The following is a 25,817-nucleotide window of genomic DNA, read 5'->3' as shown; positions in this document are numbered from 1 at the left end:
ACTTCATAATTTTATGTATTATTTCAGTTCTCATCTTTTTTATACTTTAAATAGACTTTTCCTTATATAGTTAAAGATTTATTATAAAGTCCATTAATATAGTTTCACACTGCTCAAAGAAAATGCATGACAGCACTTTAACTTTGTAATTTGTGAAGAGTATAAGTTTTAAACTCAGTGAATTTTTTTATAACTGTTTTATTTATCTTTTCCTACTCATCCATATTAGGAAAGAATTCTTCAGTGTAGGCAGTAGTAGAAGGTGAAAGGTTTTTAAAGTAGAAATTCTGTGATTAAGTGGGAGGAAGTAACAGAAAAGTCTAATTTTGCTCTTCTAGTTTTGTTACAGCACTGGAGTTAGTAACTGAGGACTTCTTATTGCAGGTACTTTATGGACATAATTGAAGTAGTCAGAACAGTGAATCTTTAAATAGATCTCTATGAGAAAAGAAGGTGATGACGCTGCCTTCTAAAAGGATACGGGCATTATGGAACAATAGCAGGTGGCAGAGACAGGAAATGGGATAACCTCTTACAGTGGCCAGGGGTGGCTCAAGAAGAGTGCAATCTGTATCCAGAGGGAGATGCTGTTCCATTGGCTGCTAACCCTTAAAAACAAGTGTGAGGAGGGTGATCCACTCCTTCTGGTCACTGAGGTGCTTTGCTTGCACCTGAGCTCCTGGAGTTAGGCATGTCTGGTGGCTCAGCAATTCGTTCAGGCTGTGACCTGGCAATTCTGCTGCATATTTTCTTTACTTAAAATGCTTGTGAAATTCTTATGTTCTTAACTCACTGTACAAGAGAAGAGGCCATGAAGTTGATGTATATTTCTTGTTGTAGATGTCCACTGGTAATAAACAACTGGAATTAAATGACCATTAGCATACATACCTTATATCTTCTTTCATAAAAGTAAACAGTTCCTTATGCTCACTGTTGCACTTTTTAATCCTATTGAAATCCTGTGATATATTTGTGTATGTCACATAAAGATGTGTTACACACAGAAATACTGTGATTCAGAGTTGGCTTCATAGCCATGTGGGAAGCTGTGTCTACTAATAAAACTTTGTTTGTTGTTCAGATCTATAATTCTGAAATTGCTGGTTTTTATTTTGCATGGCAAGGATGAAATTTAGTTGCCTTATGGTGTGAAATCTTGCTTGAATTTTTAGCCCATAGATGAGAGCAGCCAGATGAGTGACCTTCCAGTCAAAGTGACTCACACTGAAACAGGCAAAGTTCTTCTTGGTCCAGAGGCACCAAAAGCAAGTCAGCTAGATGCTTGGCTGGAAATGAACCCTGGGTAAGTACTTAGAATATATGTGAGCTTTTCTTTTGATTTGCTTTTAATTGATTTATCTTAATTATTCTTTTTTCTTTTTTACTTACTCCTTCTTCTTTCAAATTACTATGTGTAAGCTGAATATAACATTTGTTGAACCTAATCCCTCCTCCTTTTATTATCTGTAATTCATATGCTATCTTCTCTGTGTAGCTATGAAGTTGCTCCCAGGTCAGACAGTGAAGATGAAAGTGGTTCTGAATATGAGGAGGAGGTATGTGTCTTTAAAAAAATGATAATAACAGTAATAATGTGACAAGTGTTGCAGTAAAAACCAAACTCTTATCCCATATGATATTCTTGTCTTTTTAGTAAAGTCAGAAAGAAAAACAATACCAGGTGTCCAGTTGTTTTAAGAGTGAAAACATAGGGAATTGTGTTGGAGGTTTAGATTGAGACCGTTGAAATCGAGTTTATTTGATTCAGTACTTCAGCAGTGATTTAAATATAGCTGTTCCAAAGGTTCAGAAAGGGAAGAATCTTAAGATTAATGCATGTGAATATCCTGACCCTGAAGCACCTGTCATGGTCCAAAAGGTGTGGGGAATTTTGCTAGCTGATCTGCAGGTGTGTAGTGATCAAAACAATGACCTCATATGATTCCATATTACAGAGACACAGAGCCTTTTTTTATTAAACATTTTTGTTTTTTAAAGATTTCCTGTCAATACATATCACTGCTAGCAAGAGTACTGTGACTAATAAGGTTAATAACTGTGTGTTTGGATAAAAAGCTGCTGTATGTATCAGATAGAAAGGATATAGTAACAATGAATAGTAACAGTAATTATTAAGATGCAATTTGAGGTAGGAAGATCACTAATGTAGTAGCAGATACAGTTTGAAGATAACTGCAGATTCAGTAAAGTTTTTGGCAGTACTATGACAACAAAAATACTTATGAATTCCGAATTTACCAATGCAGCAAATAACTTGTGGTTGGTTATACTTACCACTGGATACTTGAGTTCTTATGTACGTGTATACATATTTGTAAAATTACTGGTATCAAATGCATCAAGCAGATTTCAAAAATGGGGATGGAGGGGAATCTAAAACTGGTCTCCTAGGAGTGGGCCCAGAAGGGAAATCCAAGTAAGGGACATAGACTTGATTCAGAGATGATCTGTGTCATGCCATGTGCAGTGTCACAGAGTTTAGTTGTCATTGTTGGTGAGCACAGAGTTCATTCTGTTTACCAGTGAAGCTTCAGCCTATTTGTGAAGAGAAATTAAAAACCAATTAAGAGGAGTATATGCAACATGGTAAGCTTGTCAGAGAGAGAAGCTCAGCCTGGGATAGAAGTTATGCCATTTTTATATTGAGACATAAGAGGGCGTAGGACTCCACTGCATAGGTGCTGTTAATTTCTGTCTTCTTCCTGAGAAAGACAATGATGATGTTTCTTGTTTTCCTTTATTTTCTTGAAACAAAAATTTATTTCTCTTTGATTCTCATTTTCTCAGGTGATAAGTTGTTCTGTTTCTAGTTTCTTTTTTGTCAGTGATATTTTCAGGATGCCTCTGGTATTTGGTATTCAGCCACACTTAGAGAATGCCCTCAGTTCCCAGACAGAGCTCCTATGTTTGAAGGCCAAGTTCTCAGGCTTGGTTTCTTCAGATTGCTGACAGCTGTATCACAGGTGCCTATGGACAACGTCAGCAGGGGGTAGTAGTCTGTTAGATGTACAGGGTCTGTCAGCCTGTCTGTCGCATCTTTGTTGCAGGCCCCTGGCAAGCAACTCTCTAGATAGCAGGTCAGGGTGACAATGGGTGCCTCTGTACCCCTCAGAAGGGAATCACTTACCACTATCACCTCTTTTTCTTAGTTGCAGTAGTTGTTATTCAGTGGGAAGCATGTCTGGCTGCCTACCTCAGTTTAGACAACTTAGGTCAGTCAGCTGTCACAGGAGGTCCTCCACCTGGGCACATCTTACACAATTGAGTTTGCCACTCACCTCTGCTCCAGGAGAAAGGTCCAGGCACTACCCACAGACCACAGTCTGCACAGATGCATCTTCCTTTAAAAGCTCTGGCTGAGTGGAAGTTTCCAGACTGAGTTTTCAGGCTGGCAGACATATTTGCTCCAGTTTGTGTTGAGCAATCATTTTATGTCAGAATTTTTCTCATTACAATCAGGTTACCTCCCTAACTGCTCCCTCAGGATTGTAGTATTAGATACTCAGGATGATCAATGCCAGTGGTTCCATAGCGTTTTTCAGACAAATACTTTCTAAAGGAGAGAAGAGCTTAGGAATGGAGAAGTACTAATTATTGTAGAAGACTGCATGTATTAAGATGGGAAGTCAGGGATCAGTATCTGTCAGATTTGGGCCACAAATGAGATGTGCCTATGTTTCTAGTACCGGCTCTTTAGCAGCTGTTATTCTGAGTTGGGGAAATGACTAACAAAAATCAGAGTACTCTTTCCTCTTTCTCATTTCTGAGAATTCAAGTTGCTGTTGATTCATTGCTGCTGTAGGCAGAGGGAAATTAAATGATTTTTAAAAGAAAAAAAATGTGATTTTTTAAAAATAAGAAATGAAAACCCTTAAAAGACAACACTTGCCAATTTTTTAAACTGCATTAAATTGTCACAAAACTGGAATACAATACAAAAGCATGCATGATTGTGGAATTCTCTCCCTGTACTGAGTATAGTAGACATAGTAAGGCTTCTTAAAATAAGATGATTAAAAGGGAAAATACTTCTTATTTCAGAGATTTGTGACCTTATGTTCAAGAATGTATGTCAAATATTATATTTCTGTTTTGCTGCAGTGCTGTTCTGTAGGAACATAAGTGTAGGACATACTTCTGGACTCAAGTTCCTGTCATAAAACATTGACCAGTGAAACCTACCAGTTTGTGAATGCCCACTGAAAGTATGATTTAGACAGTAGTTACACTTTCTAACAGCAGTTTCTTCTTCTGTGTTATGTAGGATGATGAAGAAGAATCAAGCAGGTTAGAAGCAGATGAGAAGATACTCCTGGATCCTAACAGTGAAGAAGTTTCTGAGAAAGATGCTAAGCAAATCATTGAGTGAGTGTTCTGCAAGTGCTACTTTTCTTAGGTGCTGCTTTTTGTTATAAGAAATTGCTATTTCTTGTAGTGGTGTTCCCCAAGAATGGCTTGCTGTAGTTTACAGTGAGTTACAGCTACTTCTTTGACAAGAAAATCTGCAGAAGGCAGCATCTAATAGTTGGGTATTTATTATGTACTGCTAGAAGACTAGCTCCATCCAGAGTACTTGCAAGAGTTTGTGATTAGCACTGTTTCTTTACAAATAAATGCGAGCTATGGTCAAAACATACTGTTTACTTTTTTCATTGTTGACTTGTTTGTTTCTAGAAATTTACTTTAATTATTTCTCTGCTTTGCAGGACAGCCAAACAAGATGTGGATGATGAATACAGTATGCAATATAGTGCTAGGGGGTCTCAGTCCTACTACACAGTTGCACATGCAATCACAGAAAGGGTGGAAAAGCAGTCTTCTCTTCTAATTAATGGCACACTAAAACATTATCAGGTGAGAAATAATTGAAACATTGTAATATTTAAAATCTGCATTATGTTAGATATTTCAATGTGGTATTTAAAGTGACAAACCCAAAGTTTTTTTAAGTACTACAAGAATTCAATTCAGTTAGAAATAAGGAATCACATGAACAAAGAAATCACAGTTATCTATCACAGATAAGGATTAATGCGTAGTGCTTGAATTATAATACAATTTTATCCGTGTACTTGTAACATTTTTTTAATTGGACTCCTCTACATGGTAGGAGAACAAGAGAATGAACAAAAGGTGAAACAAGAGCGTTCAGACTGGTTATGTGGTCAAACTTTTTCCCTGCAAGGACAATGGAGCAAGGTCTCAGAGCAGTTCTATTATCTCCTCCCTAGGAGGTTTTCAATCCCTGAGCAGATCAAGCCCTGAGCAACATGGCTTAACCTGTTTTGATCATGGATTTGAGCTAGAGATTTCCTGAAACCTGTTCCAAAATGAATTGTTGTATGTTCCTATGTTGGTCCATAGCAAAACTCCATCTGAATTTGAATTATTTTCTCAAGTTTTTGCGAAAGTATTTCACATTGAGTCCTCAATAAAAAGAGAAAGTTGTTATTTATTAACTGATTTTTGAAAGTGCTGAGTAAACACTTCTAGCATGGTTGAGGAACTATTACTAAGACAAGATAGAATCTGACTTACTCTTAGGATAAATATGTGACTTTCTTGGCTCTGAAGTCCAAGCTGTACACCAAATGAAGCAGGGATTCATCAGCAGACTTGTTTAATCCTTATTCATTGTCTGGGAAGGTTAATTTGATGCAGTAAATAAAGTCAGTGTATAACAGTATAAATTTGATGGCCATATTAACTTAAAATGCTCATGGGCAGGAGTGTGACAATTCTTCTACTTCCTGTATTTTAATTATTTTTTGAAGCATAGAGATATTGTTAACTCATGCTAATCTGTGTTTTGCAGTGCAATTTTCCAGTGTATCACAGAGTAAAATAATTCAATCTGTGGAGTTAGAAAAATACTGGCAGAAATTACCAGTTAGAGCAGATCCTTCAGCTATTTAATGTAATATCTAGCAATTGAACTGGGAATTTTGTTCTTCATTATGTCTTTTCTATTCGATGATGACTACTACAAGAAATAAGACAGACATTTGGCAAGAGTTTATGGCAAGAGCGTTAAGGCTTGTCTTTGGTTCTAGGAGAAATGTTTTGAAGGAGACTTTTGTATTTTGCTCTGTCCCTTTGAACCTCTGTGCTTTCCTGTCCTCTGTATGTTATATCCTTTTTCCTTCTTAACTTTTTTTCTGCTTTTCCATATTTCTTACTGTCAAGTTTGGTTAGGTTGTCTTTTCTTGACATAGCAGTACTCGTATATGTCAGAGGAGAAAGTTGAATGATACAGGAAGGACTGGGTCCTGTTCCCAATTCTGAAGCTACTTGTAAGTGAAACATACAGTTGCAGAATAAATTCTGATCTGTTCTTGATGTCTTGAGTTCAATAAAATTAGTTTCCAGAGAACTTAGTAGCCAGATGTAAATCAATCAGCACATATATAAAGCTAGTAAATCAGCAACATTATTTTGAATGTATTTTGTAGAGACAGTGGAAGGTTACTTCCAACATACGTTGTTTTCTCTCTCAACTTTCTTGGACTTTATAATTTAGTTTTCTCTCCATGCATGAGGTGCACTGAAAGTCTGGATTTTAGAAACTGAAACTTAGATTGCAATTGTATAAGTAATCAGATACATACACACATAGAAGACCATGTGACAAGTCAATAATCTGAATCCTAAAATGAAATTGTGCTTATGGCTGTGCTATAGCAGTGCTCCCTGAAATGTTTCTAGCAGTGCTCCCTGAAATGTAAAGGTCTCCTGTTATACAGATATTTTTTAGCTACAGTACTCTGGATTCTTTCCAGTCCTGGGATTTTTATATACAAGGCATAGTTGTAGAAAGGGGGTGTTCTCTGAAATGGAAATACTGACAGCTGGGTACTGATGTCTGCTACAAGAGGCTCAGAACATCAGTGATGCAATTGGGAAGTGTGAGGGCTTACCAAACACAAGAGATTTGCAAGTGTTGCACAGAATCAACAGATTTGATTTTAGAAGATTTTTGATGAAGCACACAAATTGTATTAAAAATGTGCAAAAAACTTCTGATTTCATGAGTGCTAAAACTGAAGGAGAAAGTCATGTAATGTCAGGTGTTCATCAGCCTTATAAAAGAGTGCCTGCATTTCTTTCTGCAAAAAAAAAAATTAATTAAAAAAAAAATCTCCGTGTATAACATTTGACTACATTTTGGTCTTTTCTGGTCAACAGGAGACAAGATTTTGATACAGCTACTACCAGGAACAGTCCTGAGGGATTTTGTTTTGTTTTGTTTTGTTTGTTTGTATCTGTTTAAGTAGGGTGGGGAGTGAGTAGTGGATGATTAGGTTTAGAGGAGAAAGAGAGAAAAGGAGTTAAAATAGGCAGAGATTCTTGTGCTCATAGTGTTATTGAAGGAAATCCAGCATTTAAGTAGGCAGGTCATGAGAATCTTTAGATTTTTACTGTTGATGTTAATTACTTGTGCATGTTTTAAATAACAGAAAATATTATTCTTCATTTCAGCTTCAGGGACTGGAATGGATGGTTTCACTCTACAATAACAATCTGAATGGGATTTTAGCTGATGAAATGGGTCTGGGAAAGACAATACAGACTATTGCACTTATCACTTATTTGATGGAACACAAAAGGCTCAATGGCCCCTATTTGATCATTGTTCCCCTTTCGTAAGTAAAAAACCTCATTCATTTGTTATAATTCTAAGCATTACGGGTTGATTTTTTAGAAATACATGCTTGTTTTTCATGTTGTACCAAGATGAGGGGGCACACTGAGATACACTGAACATGTATTCTGTACTTTCATTTATGATTTCTTCCCAAGTAATTGTCTGGATCTGGAAGGTTAACCACATGGCTCATCAAAGAACTTGTTTCCACTGGTTTCATGTCTTATTGTTTTTACAAAATGTATAGTGAATTTACTCCTTAGCCACAAGAGAATGGTGTTTTCTTTCATATTACATGCCTGCAGATCCCCCTTCTCTTTAACAGTGATACTCAAAATCTGTTCTTTAGTTCTTTAAACAAATGTTGCTTCATCAAATAGTAAGTAATGATACTTTATTAAGATAGGATAGTCTTTTAATTACTGTATAGCTAGCCCTTGCTTTAGCTTTGATGTGTGAATTCACAAATTGGTCAGTTGTGCAGTACTATGACTGTCATAATCTGTCTAATTGCCTCCTATTCCTTTTCCAAGATTCTACTTGTTTTATAGATTTTTTTGCAATGAATTTTGCTTTCACCAAAGGCAAGGTGTGAGTTCCAGAGATTTGAAATGCTGAATTTTAAAGAAAAGCCATTAGGTATTGTAAAATGAATGTAGTATCTTGAGGATTTGTTTTCTTATATTTATGTGTACATGACAATTGTCTTGATTTATATACAGAAGTTCCTTGTCCTTACTATTAGATAATTCATCCACTGATTGTGTAGAGCATGCAAGTGCTGTAGGACTGGGATATATTTTATTCATGGCCATCTTCTATGATTTCTTTTGAAGTATCCTGTTTTCTCACTGTTCTGCATTAGTAGTTAAGTAGCATAAATACCATAGCTATACCTTATTATATGAGTACATATGACATGCTCTAGTGTGAGCAGAAATGACAAGAAGAAACCCTAAAAAGTAAAACGAAGTCAAAAATAAGGGATGTTATTAACATGCGTTTTCTTACAGGCACAGTGAAGTTGTAATGAGTACTCACTATTGCTTTTTTCCTATTTTTGTTTCTGAAAGAGAAGAGCTGAAATTCCTATAGGCGTTACAAAAGCTTCTTTCTCTGTCTTTTTCCATATTCTAACATTAATAGCCATTGCTTCTGCCATTGCAGGTCTAGTTATTGAAAGAAAAAAAAAAAAGATCTATTTTTGCTGCACTTAAGAAGCTGTTTGTTGTGACCTTGTGGTAGAAATAAAGTGCAGATGTCAGGGCCTCCATGGTTGCACTCAATGACATTAACGTCATTTCAGTGGAAAATAGATGAATTCTACTGTCAACATCAGAAGGCTATATTTTATAAGTTACAAACTCACTTTGTGGATCCTAAGTAGTGTAAAATAATTCACAAATATATTTTCTATTCTGGTTTATCTTTCCTGTCCATAATATGCTCCAGAATATCAATATTACTATAAAATACAATTCTGAATTGATTTCGAAGAGGCTTCTGAATGTGAGCTGAAAGATATTTTTCTCATTTTTCCCTGTTTCCATTTCTCTGAAATGCATGATTTTTATTACAGTATATGATTTTTATTTTCTTTAATTTACTTAGTTTAATTATGGGGATTGATTATATGGAATGTGTTGAAAATTAAACATCCACTGGGAATTACAATTTGAACTACAAGTAATGAACTATTTCTTCATCTATGGTAGGACGTTATCCAACTGGACATACGAATTTGACAAGTGGGCTCCTTCTGTGGTGAAGATATCTTACAAGGTTTGATTCACTTTTTATGTGATTATAAATGTGAAGGGTTGAGAATAAGGCTGTTTTTCCCTTGCTCCTGCTAGCATTTCCAAATTTGTCACATATATTTCATGTACAAGCAGTGAGAGTTAATCATCCTGAGAAGATGACTGTAATGAACTATAATTGCTTTCAGATAGTGAAATGCAGAAGAAAATTGTTAATTATCATATTTTGCAAAGCTTCTAATGAGAGCAATACAAATGAGCAATACTTCCCATTTTATACATAGCTGACTACTTTGCCTTTTGACTACCGTAGTAGTGATGAGGAAGGCAATTAGTAATAAGACTAAACTAGCATGTTTTCATTCCTTGGTATTTAAAAAAAGAAAAAAAAAAAAAGAAGATTGTATATGCTAGCAACAAGTTAGGGGAAGGACTTTGAGTAAGTCTGGAATATATAAATAAATTCTTTGCAATACTATAGGATTACTAGTTCATGTGCTTGTTCTGTGTCTACTTACTCCTAAAAAGATGGACCTGATTACTTCCTCAGAAGAATGAATAACAAAACACTCATTTCCCTCTCGTTTTTAGGGTACACCTGCAATGCGCCGCTCACTTGTTCCTCAGCTTCGAAGTGGAAAATTTAATGTTCTTTTGACTACATATGAGTACATAATAAAGGACAAACATATTCTTGCTAAGGTAATAATGACTATTGTCTCTTAATGGCAAGATGTACAAGATATTTTCATATCGTACACAGCACAGAAACATAGAATCATAGAATAACTTGGGTTGAAAGAGATCTTAAAGATCACCTAGTTCCAACCCCCTGCTGTGGGCTGAGTTGCCACCACTAGATTGAACTGCCCAAAGCCACATCCAGCCTGTTTTTGGACACCTCCAGGGATGGGGCATCCACAGCTTCTCTAGGCAGCCTGCTGCAATGTCTCACCACCCTGTGAGAAAAAAATTTCCTCCTAGCATCTAAATCTCTGCTTTTTTAGTTTAAAACGATTCCCTTTGGCCCTGTCACTATCAGACCATGTAAAAAATTGATCCCTCTCCTGCTTATAAGCTCCCTTAGTGTACTGGAAGGCTGCAATGTGGTCTCCCCAGAGTCTTCTCTTCGTGATGAACAACCCAGCTCTCTCAGCATTTCTTCATAGGAGAGGTGCTCCAGCACTTTGAACATCTTTATAACTCTGGACCCTCTGTAACAGCTCCACAACCTTCTTGTGCTGGAGGCTCCAGGCCTGGATGCAGTACTCTAGATGGAATTTTGCCTTGTGAAAAAACCATGTTCTCCTACTCTTTTTTTTGTTGCTCCTTTTCATTTTATTCCGTTCTGTTACTTAGCTGCATATTTGCATGATAAATTTTCTTCTCTATTATAAAGACATTTCATTTTATAAGTGTGATTCTGAACCCTTGAGGACAGTTTAAGACTACAGAGTTCCTAAAAAATAGGAAGAACAGAACTGTGGCATACCACCTGTCTTACAGAATGGAATTACTTAGCATCTTAGGACTACTGACAATATGAGCAACTTTATTTCAGCATCCACTGTGACTTTCAGCTTCTGCAATGAAAACTAGAAAGTTTATTTGAAGTGTAGTAACAGAGATGATCTTAACTACACTGCTTCATTCACAAGTAAAAACATAACACTAAGTGAATTGAAGCAAAGTTCAGGGTTTGCTGTTCCTTGAAAGCTTAGTTTTTTTGATTGAAAATTCTTTTGTCAAGGTTGTTGTTGCAAACAGATTTATTTGGAAATCGTAATCTCTTTCTTCCCATCTAAATCACATTCTGACCTTAAGGAACCAGACATCCCAAATTCTTTCCTAGAAATATGAAGAATTAGCAGTTTTCTGTGCAATTCAAGTGAAAATTCAGAATCATGATTGAGTTCAGCATAGGTAGTGTTTGTTTCTGCTTTTGTTGTTTGTAAGGCCACCAGTGCTTTGATAATGCTCGATATATTTTTTATTTCCTTGATTGATGTTTCACATTTGAAATATTTTTGGTCTACACCTGATGGGAAGAATTTCTGTCTGGCTTAGCTTTGCCAACTTTACTTTTTTTTTTTTTTCCCCAGATTCGATGGAAATACATGATAGTAGATGAAGGTCATCGAATGAAGAATCATCACTGCAAACTGACGCAGGTCTTGAACACTCACTATGTGGCCCCAAGGCGGATACTACTGACTGGGACACCATTGCAGAATAAATTGCCTGAACTGTGGGCTCTCCTCAATTTTCTTCTTCCAACCATTTTCAAGAGCTGTAGCACCTTTGAACAGTGGTTCAACGCTCCATTTGCCATGACAGGAGAAAGGGTACTGTATCAGGATTTGTGTCCTATTTATTTATTTATTTATTTATTTTAAGCATCAGAAACAAAACACTTTGCATGAGCTCCATTTTGTTTTCAGAAGCACAGTAGCACTTGAACTCTCTCTGGTACTTAAGGAGTTAATGTAATTAAAAGCCACCTTTTGTAGTGCCAGAAAATTTCAATGTGTTTTTAGCTTTCATGTGAGATAATACATGACCTAATATACTAAGTAGTCTTGTGACTTCTGTAAACTTCTGTAGGTGGACCTAAATGAAGAAGAAACTATTCTGATCATTCGTCGTCTCCACAAAGTACTCCGACCCTTCTTGCTGAGAAGACTGAAGAAGGAAGTAGAGTCTCAACTTCCAGAAAAGGTTTGCAGTGAAAGGATTTGTGGAAGGGGTCTAATACATTTTTTTAAGTATTATGTGATAATAACTCTTTGCAAAGAAAGCTGTCGGCTAAGGAATCCTGAAGACCTTAAGTTTCTGTATTCTCAGGCTTCATCCTCAGTCTTGCAGCTTTAATTCTATTTGTAGTCATCCATGGTAAGTGTAAGTCCATCAGCTTAGTTCTCTTGGAATTTCAAAAGGTAAGTGAGTTGCCCATACACTGGGCATTAGATTCTATTCTATCCCATCTTCCCCACATTAGGTAGAACCTTTTAACCATTGCACAGAAAATCATTACTATTACTGACATTATAAAGCGGACAGAATTTTATTCTAAATTTTTAACTCCTATTCCAGGAGTTTTGAGTTACGTGAAGTGTCAAAAGTTTATTTTGTTTTATTTAAATTTAGAATGTAGATTTGAAATCAGAATGTAAAATTATGTTCTGATTTAAAATATCACTGTCTTCATGCATCTCATTTTGTCCCATTCCGTCTTCCTCTGCAGTCCTGTATCACCTTTCACTTTCATTGTTCTCAAAATAATGACAGTAGCTATGTTGCTATGGTTTTTTTCTGTTCTTCTTTTTCTTTCTTTTTTTTTTTTTTAAAGTAAATTTGAAGGCACAATAAGGAAAAATTTGCTTCTAAGGTCTTCTGGGTTGAAGCAGTACCACAAATGATTTTTTGGTGTGTGGCATTTCATGACTTAAAGAGCAGTGACTGAATGAACAAAAAGCTCTGTACATACATACTTAAATGGAAGGCTTTTTTTAAGTCTCATTTTTATAGCTTATGAATGCTGTTACTGCTGTGACTTTCTGTTCCTTCAACAGTCAGATTATTAGTACCCTCGTCTGCAACATCTTTTTGAGAATGAAACATACTTAACTTTAAAAATATTAGTGATTTTTAAAAAAAATTCTAATTTAGAATTCTAATTTAATTCTAATTTAGTGGCCAGTTAGAGTCAGTGTATTTGATAAATCTGTTAACAGGCACTGGAGAAGGGAGGCTTTAGAAATTTTTGTTTCCGTACGATGTTCAGAAAAAAAAGCAGTTACTTCAGCTAAGAGCACTGAACTTGTTGACCCAATCAGTTCTGTTTGATATTACTACATTTTGGTAAAGAAGACATTAAAGAGATACTTACTTCTCTTTCTATGATTTCATCCTCCTGTCCTTCTTATATGGAAATAACTTTATAATTTTTATTGGTTATTTATTACTTACTAGACAGCTTATTTTTCTAGTCCTTTTGTAAGAATTCTGGTCAATCTGGCTTTATTATGGGACTGCTATTTATTCATTTATTATTTTTACACATTAAAAACATAATGGGAAAATCATGGAACAGATCATCCTGGATGACATGCTTGATCACATGAGGAAAGGGCGTGTGATCCGTGACAGCCACACGGCTTCACCAGAGGAAGGTCATGCTTGACCAGTCTGGTGGTCTTTTATGATGGAGTGATGGCATTGGTGGACAAGGGAAAGGCGACCGATGTCATTTACCTGGACTTGAGCAAGGCCTTTGACATGGTCCCCCACCACATCCTTCTCTCCAAACTGGAGGGATGTGGATTTGATGGGTGGACCACTCAATGGATAAGAAACTGGTTGAAAGGCTGCAGACAGAGAGTGGTCATCAATGGCTCTATGTCCAGGTGGAGGCTGGTAACGAGTGGCATTAAGGGTCTGTCTTGGGACTGGTGCTCCTTAACATCTTTATCAATGACATCAATGACAGAATCGAGTGCACCCTCCGCAAGTTTGCTGACGACACCAAGCTGAGTGGTGTGGTTGACATGGTTGAAGGAAGGGATGCCATTCAGAGGGACCTCGAGAAGCTAGAAAGGTGGGCCCGGGTGAACCTGATGAGGTTCAACACGGCAAAGTGCAGAGTTTTGCACTTGGGCCGGAGGAATCCCAGGCATCCATACAGACTGGAAGGAGAGGTCCTTGAGAGCAGCCCTGTGGAGAAGGACCTGGGGGTCTTGATAGATGAAAAACTTAGTATGAGCCTGCAGTGTGCCCTCGCGGCACACAAGGCAAATGGTGTCCTGGGCTTCATCAAAAGAGGGGTGGCCAGCAGGGACAGGGAGGTGATTGTTCCCTCTACTCTGCTCTTGTGAAGCCCCATCTGGAGTACTGCGTCCAGGTCTGGAGCCCCCAGTACAAGAAAGATAGGGAACTGTTGGAGAGGGTCCAGAGGAGGGCCACAAAGATGATCAGGGGACTGGAGCACCTCCCCTATGAGGACAGGCTGAAGGAGCTGGGCTTGTTCAGCCTGGAGAAAAGAAGGCTGTGGGGTGACCTCATTGCAGCATTTCAGTACCTAAAGGGAGCCTATAAACAGGAGGGGAATCAACTTTTTGAAAGAGTTGATAACTGCAGGATGAAGGGAAATGGTTTTAAGTTGAGGGAGGGGAGATTTAGGTTGGATGTCAGGGGGAAATTCTTTACGGAGAGAGTGGTGAGGTACTGGAACAGGCTGCCCAGGGAGGTTGTGGATGCCCCGTCCCTGGAGGTGTTCAAGGCCAGATTGGATGGGGCCCTGGGCAGCCTGGTCTAGCATTAAGTGGGAAGGTTGGTGGCCCTGTGTGTGGCAGGGGGGTTGGAGATTCATGATCCTTGAGGTCCCTTCCAACCCTGGCCATTCTGTGATTCTGTGATTCTGTGATAATGGCTGTAATCTGGAGGTTGAGTGATAGAAAAAATATGTTAGAATGGAATATGAATTGATTTAAAGACAATGAACAGTCAAAACTTGCTTTCATAAATGCCGTTGTACAAAGGAGAATAAGAACTTAAACTGACTGCGGGGTTTGTATATTACTTCATAATTTCCCTGTATTTTTAGTAGACACTAAGAAAATGCTTGCATTCTAGTTTAGGTACGCATAATGCTTGATAGGCAGTGTAAGGGATACTTACGCTTATTCACTAAATGTACAGCAATGATTTTTATTGTGCTTTGCAGACATCATAATGTCCACAGGCTTTTAAACGTACATGCTTGGTTGTTGGTTTTTCGTTTTTTTGTTTGTTTTGTTTTTATTTTATTTGAACTCCATGTTAAACTTTAAGCTAAACATTACTTAAACATATTTTTAAATTGTTAAAAGATGAGAAGAAAGAGTTAGAAGTTTTGCAATTATATTCTCAGAATCCAGCTGTTTAATGGTAATTCTGACTCACAGATAATGCTTTGAAATGCCTATTGCCATGCTTGCATTTTGTTTGCTGCTCGCTGAAATCAAAGGTGCTGTTAGGTTATGGATAAAAGAGTAAGTTCTTTGGTTAGTGTTTTAGGATGACAAGAACCTGCAGTTAGATTCTGTAAAATTATTATATCAATGTATTTGTTTGTTTGTTTGCTTTTAAACTCTAGGTGGAATATGTGATCAAATGTGATATGTCTGCTCTCCAGAAGATCCTATACCGACACATGCAAGCCAAGGGAATCCTTCTTACAGATGGTTCTGAGAAAGACAAGAAGGTACAAGACAAAGATTAGAACACACAGGAAACAATGCCTTAAAATTACTTCTTGAACATATGACTTCTGTTTCATAAAGTTAGTATGTACACTGTTCCTGCAGGTATCTTTCCTGGATAATGAAATCTCTATCAGAGATTGTTTTAAATGGCTGTAGCTTTTCTTCACTATTCACAAGGGGGGAAAAAAAAAAAAAGAAACAGTAAGTGTACATACATTTCTCAAATAGGCAATATTTAAAATTTTTTAAAAAAGAACAGTATCTCTCTTGGTTGAGTTTAAGAAGTTATCTGAGTAATTGTGCTTGCAGAAGCCCTGGCTGTCAGAGACTGTTCTTGTCATCTTCCAGAGCTCTTAGCTTAAATCTGGTTTTAGCTAGCTAGGGTTGTAGGCCTGCATTCATACTTACTTAATCTATTAATGAAAAAGTTCTTAAGAGAACAGTAGGATTTAGATTCATAGAATTGGATATTAGAATGCATATTAATAAATGTTGATTATGACATTGTGGGACTTCACCTAATACAGGAAAAAGAGATTTCCATTCATCAGCTTAGTTATGTATACATTATACATTATGATGAAAGTGAAAAACGTTGAATGCACCGTGAGTGTTCTTGCTATAGAGCACTTGAACACTGCAGAACAGCTTGCATACAAGTTTTGTTTGTGCCTAATTGGCCCTACTCTGTGCATTTTACTCATATAATGCAAACCCATACTGTCTTTTCACCATCCTTGTGCAGGTACACTAGCTCAAAATGTTTTGTTGATTCTCCCATAGTTGCTTCTTCAGTGCTTTAAGTGCTTCTCCTTTTTCTTTAATTACTTCAGACTGGCTCCGTTGTGTTAAGACTTCCTCTATTTCCAGTATTCAAGGGTTCATTTTTCACTGTCTCCAACCCTCTCTTCATTCATTTTTTTTCCTATGACTGCTTTATCAGGCACTTTTATTCAATGCAACTCATTGCCAGCAGAGGGAGGTGATGGTTGTTGAGTGCTTGTAGGTTCATTCAACAAAAAACTGCTGTTAGGAAAAAATCGTGTCTTTTTGCCAAGTCCCGACAGTGACCAGCTCACACTGGAGAGAATTCATTAAGCAACAAAGCTTCAGGAAATAGTGTGAATATGAATACCTTTTTGAGAAAATTTGAGGTGATTTTGAAAACAAAAACAAGTTTTAGGTGCATGGAATACCCACTCCAGATGTAAAATTTCTATTCTTTTGTTAATGATTTTAGTTTTAGATGTTATGAAGTTATGTTCTTAGTGCACTTTCCAGTAAAGATTAGAATATTACAAGTATGTAATATGACTGAATAGCATAGTTTTTGCAGTATTATCTAGTTTTTATTTTACCTTTATTAATCCACTACGTGTAATTGTGTTGTAAATGTACAGCTTAGTCTAGCACCTAGTGATTCTTCAGTGTTTTGCCATGTCTCAGCTGAACTGAACATCATCTGAATTCAGTCCTGCTTCTAAGAAGGGTTCACTACAGAGTAGGTTTTGAAAATACAGCTTGCGAAATATTAGAACACCTCATGCATGCATTCTGTTTACCTAGTCTTTTTGCTGTCTGTTGTCTTGTGTTTTGCTTGGCCTGGAAAGGAGGAGCAGATAATGTAGAACTGAAAAGCATCCAGCTAGTACTGTTTCCTGCCAGAAGGGCTCATATCTAAAGTAGTTCATATTGCAAATAAATGGTAAGCAGGACAAAATTGTACTGCTGACTCTGAAGATAAGACAGAATACCTTTTGCAAATTACATTCAGGTCTTTGTTTTACATTATGGAGCATCTTTACAATAGGGAAATTTATGCAGCAAGATAATTGCATTACAGATTATGATCTCTGTTTTCTGTTATGATCTGTTTCTGTTTTTTTTTTCCTTCTATTGTTGTTTCTTTTGTTTATTTTTTGTTTTAATAATGATTTGGTATTTGGATTAACTGCATTTAAAAAATATCTTTCAGAAGCTTCTTTAATTAGGTAGGAAATGAAATTCAGCATTTGATTTGCATTGTTTATTCCTGTAGGGAAAAGGTGGTGCAAAAACTCTTATGAACACCATCATGCAACTGAGAAAGATATGCAATCATCCATATATGTTTCAGCACATTGAGGTAAGGTTGCTAAGTTTGATTTTGAGTTGTTTTTATTCAGTATGGCTAACAGCAGTAGAAAACTGCCGTTTAAGCTTGAATGTGTGATAGGGAACAACCGCACACATAATTTGTGTTGGAAAAGAAACATTTGGAAAGCGCAGTAATTCCAGTCCTTTATATTTAGAAAGAAATGGAGCAGCTTCCAGCTTTTTATTGGCAATCTAAAGTCTAGTTTTAAAGCATTTAATCTTGTTGAGATACTATCTCTAAAAAATGAAGGTTCTTTTTTTTTTTTAATTCAAGACATTCCAGACTAACTTAACCCCTACTTAGAACTAATTTATGATGTAGGGATATTAGTCCAGAGTGCCAAGCAGTAGAGATAAGCAGAGATAAGAGATAAGCAGACTGATTATCTTTTACTGTATCCAAAATTGTCCTATTCTATCCACTTTGTCAACAAAAATATGCTATTGATCTCCCAGAAGATCAAAGATTACGTACCAAAGTATGTAAATAATTTAGTACATTTAGGAAGTATCATAAATATCTGAAATGGAACTACATTTGTGAATAAACAAATACCTACTGTGATGCACTATTGTGGTTTCACTGTTCATTCTTTTGATTGTTAATTAATTGAGTAATTTTCAGTTGATTCTTCTGGTAGTTAGTGTAATTTAATTAGACTCTACTGTATTTGTAATCTGAGTTTTAAATAATAGCAGTGCAGAAAAATATTAAGCAGAGCACTAGTGTAAAAAGGTGGATACCAACAGTATCAGCGTAATAGAACTCTAACTCTTAACATTCATGTAGTTAGTGTAGTTGAAATAAAGGTGCATAATTTTGGTTTCCTATTTGTAATAATCTCTTTATTGCTTGCAACTCTACAGGAATCCTTTGCTGAACATTTAGGCTACTCAAATGGTGTCATCAACGGGTAACTCATTTTTTTCTTCCTTTTAGTATAAACTGTGTTAGGACTGCTGCATCATATCCATTTTCTAAAAGATAGAAGCAAACAAACATAAGTTTCTAAATTAAATCAGGGTAATGATGAAATCAGGGTAATGAAGAAGACTCCTAATCACCATAAGGCAAGGCTATCTCCATAGTCACCCTCACATCCAAGACACTACTCTTACTTGAAGTATTATTTTGTCCCTGAATTAGCAGCTGACCGCCTTTAATGTTCTTTACTGGTAATGTGAATTGTCCCTCTGACTAATGCTGTATTTGTGCTCCATCACTAATTCCTGAATGAGAAAGTTGTTTCTCTGACTAATACCTAGGAGTATTGTATCATAAAGAGAAGCATTCACCTTAAGCAGATAATGGTTACAGGAGTCTGAAGATGGATTCTGAGACTTTCTTAATGTCAGACCAGTGATTTGTTCACAGGATCCTTCTGTTCACTGAAATTTTGGTTTTCATGGTTGGAATACATGTGATAAAAGCATTTCTCTTTCTATGGAAAGAGTATTTCCTGTTGTTTCAAGGGCCTTTTAATTTTTTTTTTTTTTTTTTTGGTAAAGTTAATCTGTAATGGTAATATGCAGGATCCTTTTTTTTTTAAATATTACCTTATGTAGCAAAGGCGATCCATCTAAAAGTTCTTACATGCTTGACTGGATATCTCAATAGCTGATTCTGTACAGCTATGTTTTTCTCCTCTCCCCTCAAGGCTTGGGATAACTCTCCCATTATTATACTAATCCAGGCCAACAAAATAGAACATGAAAGATGAATGTCCAGTTGTTACTGCATGCCACACAGTAAAATTGAAACCTTTGCAAAGTCTTTTTGCCACTTCTGAACTACTGTGTTTCATATATATCAACTGATTACAGCTAACTGCTTGACTGAGAACTCACTTGTGCAACATTCTCTTGTGATGGATTTCACACAGGCCAACTTTTATCATTTATTCATTCTGAAACAAGACAAAGTTTGTTCATCAGGCAACATTAAGTCATACAATTCCCGTTATATTGCATTAAACAGGAAATTTGAAGTCCAGGGCCTAAACCTTTGAGAGATGGATAGATGGAACAGATTTTTCTTTTCCTTCTTACTGGAGGACATTCTCATTGTGCTAGTCTTTTCCAGAATACACTCTGTCTGACACGTGTTAAAATTTTAGCTCAGGAGCAATTCTACAAAGAAAAAAGAAAGAAAATTATGACTGCTGGAAACCACGTGTACTCCTCACACAGACTGAAGATAGCTGTGTTAAGATTGCATTGGCTAAGCAGATAACTGTTTTAGACGATTGTTCCTGTCATTATTTTATACATATCTACTGTGTTATATAATCTACCTTGCACATATTAGTTCTGAATATCACTAGTTCCTGCACGTGGAAATGCAGTACATTTGAAAATTCAGAAAATATTCTACAGTATTTCAGATGAGCAGAATGATTTGCCGTTTTCTCATTCTGAAGATAAGTACAGACTTCCTAAACTGAATCCGTAGTTCATGTATCATTCCAAGTTGTTCATTACATTTGCCTCCAGCATTCCATCTCTCCAAGCTCAAGTGTTCTTAGCTCTTGACTTTCACAAAAATAGGAAATTTCCTTTTCTTAATTAGATTCCAAGTGGAAATTATTTGATATCAGGATGCTTTGTATGTAAGAGAATTCTCCTCACTATTACTAGCTCTCACTGTGATACGGTGTAATGGTCAACCATTTATTATACTGAGGAGTCCTTATCGTTAGATGACTTACTGATCAGAGGCAAATGGTAGCCCTGTGATGTATGCATATGGCTTAGTGTTTTCTTAGCAGCACGAACTTGTGCTTGTGAAGAAACTTGGGAGAATTTCTATCATGCTGTATTTTTTGTCTCTTTTATAGGAAGGCAGAGGAGATGCAGGACACATATATTTAAGCCAAAATAACCAGTATTAGACCTCTTATGTGAGGCTTTTATGACTCTCCATTCATTTCAGGAGAACAGGCAGAGAAGATGGTAAAATGGTGTCTTTCCTTCCCTTGTCTAGAAACTAGATAGAAACCAGACACCTGAAATTTATTGCAGTGATTCTGCAGAGATATCATAAGGAATTTTCTTTCTTGTTCCTTTCAAGTTCTTTAACTTCTCTACCATCTTTATTCTAAATTAAAGCAGCACTTCTTACACTAGTTATTTGAAATGAAATAGACTTTTTTTTCTTGGCACTTCTTCATCCAACTGTCTGTAAAAGGATACTTTTAAAAGAAAGATGTGTATCTTGTACCTGATGCTGCTTTTCTTAAAAAACTTGGTTTTTTTTAGTCAGACCACTTGGCTCCTAAACAGTTTAGTCTTTTGCTAAGTGCTTATGTATGTATGCATATCAGAAAATTATGTACCTTTTTTTAACTATATAGTTGATAATGATAAATCATATTTGTAGGGTATAGTCAAGGTTAGAAAAAAGTGAAATATATTTTTGTGATGCACATCTTTGTTATGTTGATTCAGTCATCCTTTTTGCTTTTATTCATTTTCTTAGTTATGGCTTGAATTTCAGCACTACCCGTCTGTTTTGCAGTTCATAGCATAGGAGAAAGAAAAGCAGTTAAGTAGAGCAACTAAACATTGTGCAAGACTGCTTAAGGGTACATGTTGAAAGTGTTTATCCCTATAAAGCTTCTCCTGTTATCTCTGTATATTAGTCCAGTTTGGAATTCATCTTTTGCTTGAGCATAGTAGGAAGGGAGTTTTTTTCTTGTAGTTGATTGGAAAGATTTCTAAGATATACCTATCTAGAGCAACTTGTGGCTGCAAAAACAAATACCTGTTGAAAGCAAAATTAACAGGACAGGTGAATGCCTTAACAGATAAGTGGCTTATTACTTAGGTAAGAACTAATGTTTGTTTTGGTGCGCAGTGAGATAGAATTCAATTTCGTAAAGGCAGGTGTGGCTGTAAGTCCACACTGAAGAAAAATCTGTTCCAAGCAGGAATTCACATGGATGTTTATTTTTTATTAAATCAATGTAAAGCAATTCAAAAAGTTGCATTAGTCTTGTTTATCTTAAAAGAATCTTTCTGTTATGCTGTGACATGACAATGACTAAAAACTTTTCTATTTGTAAGCTTATTCTAGTATTTACTGTGCTTCTTCTCTTAAACAGAGCTGAGCTTTATCGGGCCTCGGGGAAGTTTGAGCTACTTGATCGCATTCTACCAAAGTTACGAGCTACAAACCATCGTGTGCTTCTTTTCTGTCAAATGACATCACTCATGACCATTATGGAAGACTACTTTGCCTTTCGAAATTTCCTCTACTTGCGTCTTGATGGTAAGCTGAATGAATAAATAAATTAGGGACTGGTATCCTTTATTAGTCTGGATCATGGGATACTTAAGTTCTCTTCATAGTAAGCCAGTGTTGTGATTTGACTCTACACAAGGTTCAACAGTTCCATGTAGGAAAAGCCTGCAAGGATATTTGATGTGAAAGTATAGCTACAGACCCTAATATGCGCTACACTGGAATGATCCCTGTCCTTACATATGAGGCACTGAGCAGGGTGTACTTCTGCTTGTTTTAGTAGAGTCGATCTGAAATATATCTGTCTCCCTGTCTCTTTGACTTTTTCTTTCATCCATTTAACATGTAAACCATTTGGCTGAGGGATTGTTTTGATTAACACTCATGTTCCTGGAATGCGGAGGATGTAGAGATTCAATCCAGTTGTCAGTACCTAAGTTGTCTGAAAATATTCTTTTGATGATAGATGTGAATGATAGTGTTTTGACTAGATTCCAGTGGAATTAATTGGTTGGTGACTAAAGATTCATCACCATTCTTCACAGGATAGATGAATTTCAGTGACAGAAAAAGTGGTACCTATAGATTTCTTCTGATTTTTACAGGAAGATCGCTAGCCTCAATTATTTAATATGTAATTAGGTGGGTTTTTTACATTTAAATGAAAAAAAAAAAAAAAAGAAACATAATTGAGAAGTATTGAAAGAAAACAACTAAAAATTCAAAATCCTATGTGGAAATCCCATGTTTCCATTTTGGCTTTCTTCTGTGATGAGTGTCTCTATCTCATACTGACCTTCTTAAATATTATTTCTTTTTAATCAATTTTTCTCTCACGTAGTGCTGTTGTAGAGGACCAGCAGCACTAAGCAGAATGCCTTTTTAAAGAAAAGCAATGGTATAAGAAAAATATGAAGAACAGCATGAATAAATGAGCATTTAAAGTCTTCTGACTATTCTTGGGTACTGCATTTTAAATTGGCTGTTTGCTTCATACTTTTTTTTGAAGAAAAATTAACATTGAGAAGTATACTAGTCCTTTTCAAGTGTTAATGAATATGAAAACCTCAAACACTGTCCTTCTCAAATATAAATCAAGGTAATGAAACTGAGGCACAAGCATACTATTTTCTTGTGTCACAAGATGTCTTTGTCAAAACTGACCAAGGCATACAGTGACATGCGAATAAAATTTATTACACCTCTGGCTTGCTAGTGGTCTAATGCTCCCATTTAAGAAAGCTGAATTATATTACATTTTCAATGTTATACTTTACCATACTTGATATATTTTGAAATGAATTCTTTTCATGTTAGAATGTCAATGGCAATACACAGTATGATAAATACAATATTTTGTTGAGATTTTGCAGGTAATTTATAAATCAATAAGATGAACTCTTCTTTCAACTTTTCCTATTCTTTGATTGCCTTCCACGATGGAACGTAATACATACACAGAAATTCTATCTACTGTATGTCTTCGCACATATCGGATTTTCTATCCAAGTCATGTACTGGCAGCATTTTGACTTGTGTGACTGTAGTGGATGTCTGGGATAGAGTTAACTTTCCTCATAGCAGCCCATGTAATGCTGTGTTTTGCATTTGTAGCTAGACAGCTACAACACACCAGTGTTTTGGCTCTTACTGAGCAGTTCTTTGCGATGTTGAGGCTTTCTCTCCAAGCTGCATTCCTCTCCCATTCCCACGGCCAGTATGTTGAGGGTGAGCAGTGAGCATTGAGCAAGAGCTGGGGAGCAGACACAAGATCCAAAATGTATATTGCATGCCACTGTGCACAGTTATAAAAGCTGAAGGAAAAGAGGAGGATGCAGGAGCATTTGTGGCTATGATGTTTGTCTTTCCAAGCAACTGCTATGTGTACTGAATTCTACTTTCCAGGAAGTGGCTGGACATCTGCCTGCTGATGGGAAGGAGTGAATAAATTCCTCTTTTTGGTTTGCTTCTGTGCATACCTTTTGCTTTTAGTAAACTGCCTTCATTTCAATGCAGAATCTTTTCCATTTTATTTTCTTCTTGTCATGTTGAGGAAAAGGAACTGAAAGAGCATCAAAGGTGGAGTTTAGGAAGCCAGCCGAGGTTGCCCACTCAAGTAATAGTGGGCTATCTTCTGTGTTATGTAAATATATCAGGATGTATAAAAATAGATTTTCTTTGACTTTCAACTGCAGACAGAAGTGTAAAAAATACCAGGATATCAGTGGACCAGGCTGAGATTATCCATGTAGAGTTTCAGTGAAGTATGTAATAGTTAGTGCGATTGCCAGGTTGTGCAATACTTGTTTTTTGTTTATAAATCTCTCTCTTTTTTAACCACAATTGAATTCCTTGCCATCTCTCTTTCCCTTGCACATACGCAGCTACACTTCAGATACGACATATTAAGAATTTTCAGTTCTTCTTATTACTATGACTCCTAAGATAAATTCTGACATTTTGATTAGTCAATTTACAAACAACTTCTAAAAATACTTAGATACATTAATCACAGCTTCAACTCTGTGCTATTTGTGTATAATAACTTCAGTTGAAATTTATGTGAATTATAAGAAGTGTAGCAATGCTAGCTGGCATTTTAAAGTCTACATTTGAAATGTCAAAAATAAACCCTTAAATATTTAGCAGTCCTTCTCTCAAACGTAGTAAAAACAGCTGACAGAAACATCTATGAGCAATATTTTATTTATTGTTATGGAAAGTACGGCAGAGATCACAAAGAGCAAGTGAGTTAAAATTTCACTGCCACCTATACATTTAGGAACTGACACTGTATTTAGAGTATTTCAGTTCACATCATTGTTACGTTTTTACTTTTCAGGCACAACAAAATCAGAAGATAGAGCTGCTCTCTTGAAGAAGTTCAATGAGCCTGGGTCACAATACTTTATCTTCTTGCTGAGTACAAGGGCTGGAGGGCTAGGCTTGAATCTCCAGGCTGCTGATACTGTTATAATCTTTGATAGTGACTGGAATCCTCACCAGGTGATTGTTATTTGCTTATCTGCAAGCAAATTGCAAAGAATTCATGATGGTTTTTTTGGATAGCTTCTTTAGTTTGAGGTTATATTCTGAGGTAAATGGTTAAAATTAAAAAAAAAAAAAAAAGAGGAAGCTAGTATTTATCATTTAGTGCATTTTATAATTGTAACAACAGAAGTTAGGTATCCGTGGGTAGTACCTGATTATAGTGATTATGCATGTCTTTTCAGATTTCATAAAGTTGCAAGCTAATCACATAAATGTTGTTAAGTGCAAAAATAAAGGTTAAGACATGGAAGAATTTCACATAGAACTTTAAGAGCAGCAGTTGCATAGATGCTCTGGTAATCAGTTTAAAACAGAGCTTGAGAAATTTGGAGCAATACTTTTAAAGGCTTAAAAACCACCTGAAAAGGCACTTAATTCTTTATTTTCTTGGTTATCTCTGTCACCTTTACAGACATTTTTAATGCAGGTATAATTTAACAGTTGGATAGCAGTAAATCTCACAGAGAATGTTTTCTAGAGAATCTAGTGAATAGATTATTAGATCACAAAATGTGTGCTGTTTTCATTTTGCTTTTGGTTGAGAATCACTTGTTACTTCTGATAAACAACATGCTAAAGGAGATGCTTTTGTTTACTTGTTCTAGCACTTAAAGAGCATATTTCAAAAAGGAAAAACTTTTATTTCCTCATTTTACTGTCCTGTTCTTCTGAAAATGATCATATAAACAAATTAATATTAAAGGTTTATTTTGGCT

The 25,817-nt window shown here is 36.2% G+C and overlaps 1 protein-coding gene across 4 annotated transcripts in view; it reads left to right on the top strand.

Moving 5' to 3' along the window:
* SMARCA2 (SWI/SNF related BAF chromatin remodeling complex subunit ATPase 2) overlaps positions 1-25,817 on the top strand; it is a 106,566-nt gene that overhangs the window by 42,752 nt on the left and 37,997 nt on the right. For all 4 annotated transcript variants that reach the window (XM_031610455.2, XM_031610457.2, XM_031610456.2 and 1 more), the window contains 14 exons: positions 1,176-1,306; positions 1,499-1,559; positions 4,289-4,389; positions 4,731-4,878; positions 7,504-7,667; positions 9,385-9,451; positions 10,021-10,131; positions 11,532-11,774; positions 12,034-12,147; positions 15,563-15,670; positions 17,710-17,796; positions 18,675-18,721; positions 21,911-22,077; positions 24,893-25,056. In XM_031610455.2, the coding sequence (XP_031466315.2) occupies positions 1,176-1,306; positions 1,499-1,559; positions 4,289-4,389; positions 4,731-4,878; positions 7,504-7,667; positions 9,385-9,451; positions 10,021-10,131; positions 11,532-11,774; positions 12,034-12,147; positions 15,563-15,670; positions 17,710-17,796; positions 18,675-18,721; positions 21,911-22,077; positions 24,893-25,056 (1,713 nt within the window). The remainder of the gene's footprint in view (positions 1-1,175; positions 1,307-1,498; positions 1,560-4,288; positions 4,390-4,730; positions 4,879-7,503; positions 7,668-9,384; positions 9,452-10,020; positions 10,132-11,531; positions 11,775-12,033; positions 12,148-15,562; positions 15,671-17,709; positions 17,797-18,674; positions 18,722-21,910; positions 22,078-24,892; positions 25,057-25,817) is intronic.

Source organism: Phasianus colchicus, chromosome Z (assembly GCF_987193195.1).
Source record: "Phasianus colchicus chromosome Z, bPhaCol1.hap1.1, whole genome shotgun sequence".
In the NCBI taxonomy this organism is placed as follows: domain Eukaryota; kingdom Metazoa; phylum Chordata; class Aves; order Galliformes; family Phasianidae; genus Phasianus; species Phasianus colchicus.
Note: the sequence above shows the minus strand (reverse complement) of the source record. Positions and strands in the feature narration are given on the sequence as shown.